The sequence below is a fragment of the Physeter macrocephalus genome, chromosome 1, assembly GCF_002837175.3.
Source record: "Physeter macrocephalus isolate SW-GA chromosome 1, ASM283717v5, whole genome shotgun sequence".
Taxonomy (NCBI): domain Eukaryota; kingdom Metazoa; phylum Chordata; class Mammalia; order Artiodactyla; family Physeteridae; genus Physeter; species Physeter macrocephalus.
This window is the reverse complement of record NC_041214.2, coordinates 93,365,507-93,372,865: the sequence shown is the minus strand read 5'-3', so window position 1 is coordinate 93,372,865 and position 7,359 is coordinate 93,365,507. Positions and strand designations below refer to the sequence as shown.

Here is a 7,359-nt window from a genome sequence, read left to right as displayed (position 1 = left end):
AAGAGGGAAGAGATATGGGAACATATGTATATGTATAACTGATTCACTTTGTTGTAAAGGAGAAACTAACACACTATTGTAGAACAGTTATACTCCAATAAAGATGTTAAAAAAAAGTGTGGAAGGAAGGTTTCTAACTTTAAAAAGTAAGTGAAAGTAATTTTGCAATGAAATGCAAAATTAAATAAAGATTAACAATGTTTAAGTCAGTAGAATACTACACTTTACAGTTAGAATTATATGAATATATATAAAATTGATTTACTTTAATGCATAATTATATGTCCTATCATTTTAATAAAGATAGTTGTATACTTCATGTTACTACCAAACTTTTCAAAATTTCCTCATCACTTTACGTGTCGTATTTTGAAATCATCTGTCCTGAAATGGTTTGTCATAAGTCACCAATAATCAGTGACCCCTTCCTTAGTCTTTTAAATTCCTCACTAAACCTGTGACTTTACATCAGTCCTTCCTTCTTAAAATGGTTTCTTCCCTTGTTTGTGTTTTTCCACCTCATTTTTCACCCCTCCTTTCTCCACCACTGGTTCTTTCCTTACCTCTCCTTTACATTATAGATACTCTTCAGGATTCTACGTCTTCACCCACTCTTCATTTCTCCTTCAGTTTACATTTATGTTCATATCCCCTCCCACCATTTCAAATATTACCTGTATTATGCTGATAAATTAAAAATTCATATATCTTTAATGCTTACCTCTCTCCTGAGATCTAGATCCAAATATCTAATAATCTATAAGTCCAGATGAATATTCCATTGGCACTGAATTTATATTTAAAGGTCTGAACCTCCTTCTGTGTTTTTTTTTTTCAGTTTTTCAATTTTGATTTAGTTATTTTAACTTATAACCCTCAGAGTCATATTTGACCCTTTTTTTCTTCTTCATATATCATATGCAATGACTTTTGTAGTCTTCTTGATCCAATTTTTATATTGTCTCTCATTTATTTCCTCTCTTTTTTCATTCCCACATTCAGCATCCTAGTTGAGGATGTTATCTTTTGCCTGGAAGACTTATAATAGCCTTTTAACTAATCACATTTCCTCAGATATCTTACCTTTTCTTTCTTTCTTTTTTTTTTTTTTTTTTTTTTTTGCGGTACGTGGGCCTCTCACTGTTGTGGCCTCTCCCGTTGCGGAGCACAGGCTCCGGACGTGCAGGCTCAGCGGCCACGGCTCACGGGCCCAGCCGCTCCGTGGCATGTGGGATCTTCCCGGACCGGGGCACGAACCCGTGTCCCCTGCATCGGCAGGCGGACTCTCAACCACTGCGCCACCAGGGAAGCCTTTACCTTTTCAATATATCTTTCACTAACAAGATTATCATTTTAAGACATAGCAGATCAGGTAATTCTCTACCTCAGAACCTTTGAATGGCTCCCAGTTGTCAACAGTACAAAGTCTTATTCCTTGACAGGAGGTTTAAGGCCCTGGTGCTATCTTTTTCCCTTGAATTTAATTTACTGCATCCTTCTACACACTTCTCACACTTCAGACATATTACTCACTATCTCCTAAACATACCATTTACTTCCTACCTCCAGGCCTTTGCTTCTGCTAATACCTTATCATGAACTCCCTTCTTTCCTCTTATGCATATCAAAATTCTATTAATTATTTAGCTACTGTAAAGCTATTTGGACTATCTAACTAGCCACTTGATAAATAACCACTGATGAATTCAGTGTTTTGTTTTGGAAATCCAAGATCATTTTCAGAAGTAACCATATTAATTTTACTTCCACATTAGCTGTGAAATTTTTGTTTCATTACATCAATATTTTAAAAATAATCTCTCACAGAGAAATCTCTCAGAGTCTGACATGAGGATAACCTTTTAATTCCTTACTAACTGCTATTTTTCCTTTTTTCAGATTGTTACCTAGCTTTTTGGGTTTCCTTTTGTCTTTTTTGTTTACAAGAAATTCAGTCACAGCCACTGAGTTTATTTTCCATATTGTTTTTCATTAAAAATTTTTTTTCTTTAATTAGTTGTATTATATTTGGTTTTTCAGCAAACACTTAAGGTTCTTTTTAAAGAAAACAGTGGGGTATAATCAAATAAATAGAAATTGAATATTTACCCATTAAGTCAGTTCAAATTCCAGCTTTCAATCTCTTCAGTGATGGGCTATTTGACATCCTATTCTTTAATAGCAAGTTGGTTTTACAGGCCTACTCTTCTGTACAGTATGTGTACTTCTTTTATAGTACTTATCTTGGTTTTATGTTATATATATCATTTTTATATCTGTCTTCTCCAGTAGACAGAAATTCAGTGGAATAGAAAGAAATGTTAGGGCTGGGGCTCTGCGCCTACCATTTATAGCAAAGTAGTCTGAGAGAACTTTAAATTGACTGAGGTTCATCCAGGTTAACATGTAGAGGAGACAAGAAGTGACATTTCCCTTTTGTCATATAAAAAAATGAGAAGAAATAAGCAGAGGAGAAGACAAAGAAGAGCGTTTTTTCCCTCTCACTGCCTCTACTGAACCCTGGCAATAAAGAAGTCTTCTCTGCCCAGTAATAAAGACCAGGGTGAGAGAAAACATAAGTCCAGTGTGTCATGGTATCTTTTGCAATTAATCAAATCTTACTTATCTTGAGGTCCACTCATATACTATTTCATTTCTGATATGTCTAATGATTGCTCTAGTCATCATTTATTTATAACTCTAACAATACTTATTGTTTGGAAATATGTTGTGTGTGTGTGTATATATAAGTTTGATATAAAATAAATATATACAGAACTTAGTTTTATAAATATAGATTAAAAAACTAAATGTTAAAAGTTCCAAACAATAAATATTATTAATATTGGTATAAATGTTTCCTATCTCGCAGTTGTTTAAGTTCTTTTAAGGAAAGGATCATGCTGTATATACATCTGTTCAACTTTTATGCCTACTATAGTTTCTTTCATTCTGCTTATTAGCACATTACCCAAGTTCCATATATACTTTATTAATTTTGAAAGAATACCAAGAGTGTGGAAATATTTGATAACATTAATTACTTATTCATTTAACAGATTTTTTGAGTACCTACTTTATGCAAGACACTGTGCAACCACTGGGAATAAAACAAATGAGGAAAATGTAATGATTACTTTTTAATTTTATTTACTTCACATCTACAGAATGAAACTGTAAATAAAAAAATTTTAAACTCTTCTTGCTTTAAGTCAACTTAAATAGTATATGTTAGAGTTAATATAGTCCAAAGATTCCAAATATGGGTTTTGTAGTCAGACGCTGGCTTTGAGTGGTGTAACCTAAGCAAGTATCTCAATCTTTCTAGGCCTATTTCACCACGTGTAATTTGGAAAAACATAATATCTGTTTTGTAGGATTAAATGAGATAATGTACATAAACTGCTTACCCTGGGGTCTGGCATGTAGTAAGCTCTCAAATTGCAACTCTTATGTAAACTACCTTTTAAGTTGGCTATTTTAAGTGGAACTAGGCTTCTACCTCACCAGAGATTATCTTCGGATAAGCTTGCTTTTACTTCTGTGTAATAATTTTCAAAGAAGCATTAAAGGGTATGGGGAGGACCTAGAATTTACAACAAAAAGTGCTGGGATCTAACGATATTATGAAATTTACTTAACTTTTCTTTGTCTTAGGAGGTGAGTTTTTGTAGCCTTTTATAAGCCTATAGAAGGTTGAAACCAAAGGTAGTATGACCTAGGTCAGAAAAATTACATGTTTCTTAAGTGTTATTGCTATAATAATTCTGTGTTAAAATATTTTTCCTTTGGAATATAGAATGATATATCAACTTTTTCCCTCCTCTACTTTAATTGTTATTTCATTAGGCTATTCATTCAATTGATTGGCATCATGAGGGCAAACAATTCATGTGCAGCCATTCAGATGGTAGCTTGACTTTATGGAACCTGAAAAGCCCAAGTCGTCCTTTCCAGACCACAATTCCACATGGTAAGATGTATGCTTTCAAAAGAAATCAACTCTGGAGATTCAGTGCTGTTACTTGAAGTAGGAAAGTTGGTATCATTATCACTAGAAAGAGGTAATAGGACATAGCTTCTGATTCTAAATACCCCTTTATACCTCCTTCAGATCGCTACATTATGACCCAAAGTTTCTATATTTCCCTTCCTCCTATCTATCAACTATCCTACATTGTAAGTGATACCTATTCAATTTTGATACCAAAAATTGAATAACTGATGGTTGATGTACCTGAAGCAGAGGACATAATATAGGATATTTGACGAATATTAATGGATAAGGAGCTAGTAAGAGAATGACACTTCATAGATCTGACTGTTGGACCTAATTTCTATACTGCTTTAGAGTCTGTTGTTTTCTAAATTCTCCCATTTATTTCCATTTCTGCCATTTGATTCCACTAAATTATGACTACATGGTTTTTATTGTAGGTTGTATTTATCGTATTATATTCCTCATTGAAAGGAGATATTTAGGATTTATGTTGGATCTGTCTAACTAGGCAGAATAAAAATTTCAAATGTATGAATATCTTTTATTCAGAGGCCATGTTATTTTCCATAATATTGGTGATGATCTGAGTTTCGTGTTTACCTCATACCATTGGTTGGTTGTAAGAATAAAGAGGTCAAAACCTAGAGGTTAATCAAATACATTCTATTTCATAGTTTCTGAGTGTTTATTATAGATTCACATTGAGAAAATAGTGGTATGTTTTTATAGTGGGTGACCCATAAATCAAAAGGTGGAATTATTCCAAGTTGGGTTGGTTTGCCATTTTTTTGTACCACAGTTGCATGTTCCACCGCAAAAGATTAAATTATTGCAACATTTACCTTAGCAGTTTACTTAGAGATTACCTTACATTTAAAAACTTACTTAGAGATGCTTTATTTATTTAAATAGAAGTACTGTTGATATCTTATTTATATCAGTTTCAGGTGTACAACATAGTTTTTCAATATTTTTATAGATTACACTCCAGTTAAAGTTTTTACAAAATAATGGCTATAATTCCCTGTGCTGTACAATATTCCTTATTGCTTATTTATTTTATACATATAAAATAAATGTATATGTATCTCTTAATCTCATACCCCTAATTTTCCCCTCCCCCCTTCCTTCTATACTCTGGTAACCACTAGTTTGTTCTCTATATCTGTGAGTCTGTTTCTGTTTTGTTTTTGTTTTATTTTTTGGTTCCACATATAAGTGACAACATAAGAGTATTTGTCTTTCTTTGAATTATTTAACTTAGCATAGTACTCTATGCTATTCTGCCATCCCTGTTGTTGCAAATGGCAGAATTTCATTCTTTTACATGGCTGAGTAATATCCATTATATAGATGTGATACACACACACACACACACACACACACACACACACACACGATCTGAGTCAAATTTGAAATTCTCATTTTTACTTTGTACTGTTTAAATCTTCACTGTTTTTTTTACTATTGGTTGATTTTTCAGTTCTTAGAGAAGTAAGTTAAAATATCTGTTATGAATATTTTCCTTGTAATTCTATTCATTTTTGTTTTTATACTCTAAAAACCAAATAGCTAAATGTCGCTGATATCGTTTATCAGATATTCTGTGATTTAACTGGTGTTTGACTAGGAATCAATTTCTGAGAAAAGGGTATTAAAATTTAATGATTATAGAATTGTCTACTTTTCACTTTAATTCTGTCCTTTTTTGTTTCATGTATTTTAAGGTTTTATTGTTAGGTATCTATCATTTCTCCTGTAGAGAACATATAGTTGGGTCTTGCTTTTTTATTCAGTCTTACATAATTTAGTTGGAATGTTTAGTCCATTAATATTAAATATAATTACTGATGGGATTGGATTTAGGTATACCAGTTTACTATTTGTTTTTTGTTGGTCCTATCATTTTTTGTTCCTTTTATCTCCCCTTTTTGCCTTCTTTTGGATTGAAAGTTTTTATTATGATTCCATTTGAATTTACATATAGGCAATTTATCTTCACATATTCCTTTTACTCTGTTGCTCTAGGGATTACAATATATTGTACTTCCTTAACTTTCCATATTCTATTAGGGTTTATTGTAACACTTTACATAAAATGTAGAAATTTCACAACCACATATATTTATTTATCTTCACCCATTGTCCTTCAAGCAACAGTTATCATATGTATTACATCTAAATACAATGTTATAATTTTTGCTTTGAATACTCTAAGTATTTTTTTATTGATGTATAGTTAACTTACAATGTTTTGTTAGTTTCAGGTGTACAGTGTAGTGAATCAGTTATTTTTTTTCAGATTATATTCCAGCATAGGTTATTACAAGATACTGAATATAATTCACTGTTTGACACAGTAAATCCTTGTTGCTTATCTATTTTATGTATAATAGTTTATATCTGTTAATCCAATACATGTAATTTGTCCCTCCCCACCTCCCTCCCCTTTGGTAACCATAAATTTGTTTTTTATATCTATGTCTGTTTCTGTTTTGTATATAGATTATTTTTTAGATTTCACATATAAGTGATATCATATAGTATTTGTCTTTCTTTGTCTGACTTCACTAAGTGTAATATTCTCTAGGTCCATCCATGTTGCTTCAAATGACAATATTTCATTCTTTTTTATGGCTGAGTAATATTCCATTGTATTTAGATACCACATCTTTATCAGTTCATCTGTTGGTGGACATTTAGGTTGTTTCCATGTCTCGGCTATTGTAAATAGTGCTGTTGTGAACATTGTGGTGCATGTATCTTTTCAAATTAGAGTTTTCATTTTTTTCTGGATATATAACCAGGAGTGGGATTGTTGGATCATATGGGTAGCTCTAGTTTTAGTGTTTTGAAGAACCTCCATACTATTTTCCATAATGGCTGCACCAATTTACATTCCTTCCAACAATATACAAGGGTTCCCTTTCCTCCACATCCTCTCCAGCATATATTATTTGGAGACATTTTGATGATAACCATTGTAACCAGTGTGAGGTGATAACTCATTGTGGTTTTGACTTGCATTTCTCTAATAATTAGCAATGTTGAGCATCTTTTCATTTGCCTGTTAACTATCTGTATGTCTTCTTTGGAAAAATATCTATTTAGGTTTTCTGCCCATGTTTTGTTGGTTTGTTTCGTTTTGTTTTTTTTGTGGTACGTGGGCCTCTTACTGTTGTGGCTTCTCCTGTTGCAGAGCACAGGCTCTGGACGCGCAGGCTCAGCGGCCATGGCTCACGGGCCTAGCCGCTCCACGGCATGTGGGATCCTCCCGGACCGGGGCACGAGCCCGTGTCCCCTGCATGGGCAGGTGGACTCTCAACCACTGCGCCACCAGGGAAGCCCTCTGCCCATGT

At 33.1% G+C, this 7,359-nt stretch overlaps 1 protein-coding gene across 1 annotated transcript in view; it reads left to right on the top strand.

The window, feature by feature from the left end:
- Positions 1–7,359, top strand: part of STXBP5L (syntaxin binding protein 5L) — a 387,732-nt gene that overhangs the window by 166,485 nt on the left and 213,888 nt on the right. The window contains exon 9 of the mRNA XM_024120465.2: positions 3,850–3,973. Within this exon, the coding sequence (XP_023976233.1) occupies positions 3,850–3,973 (124 nt within the window). The remainder of the gene's footprint in view (positions 1–3,849; positions 3,974–7,359) is intronic.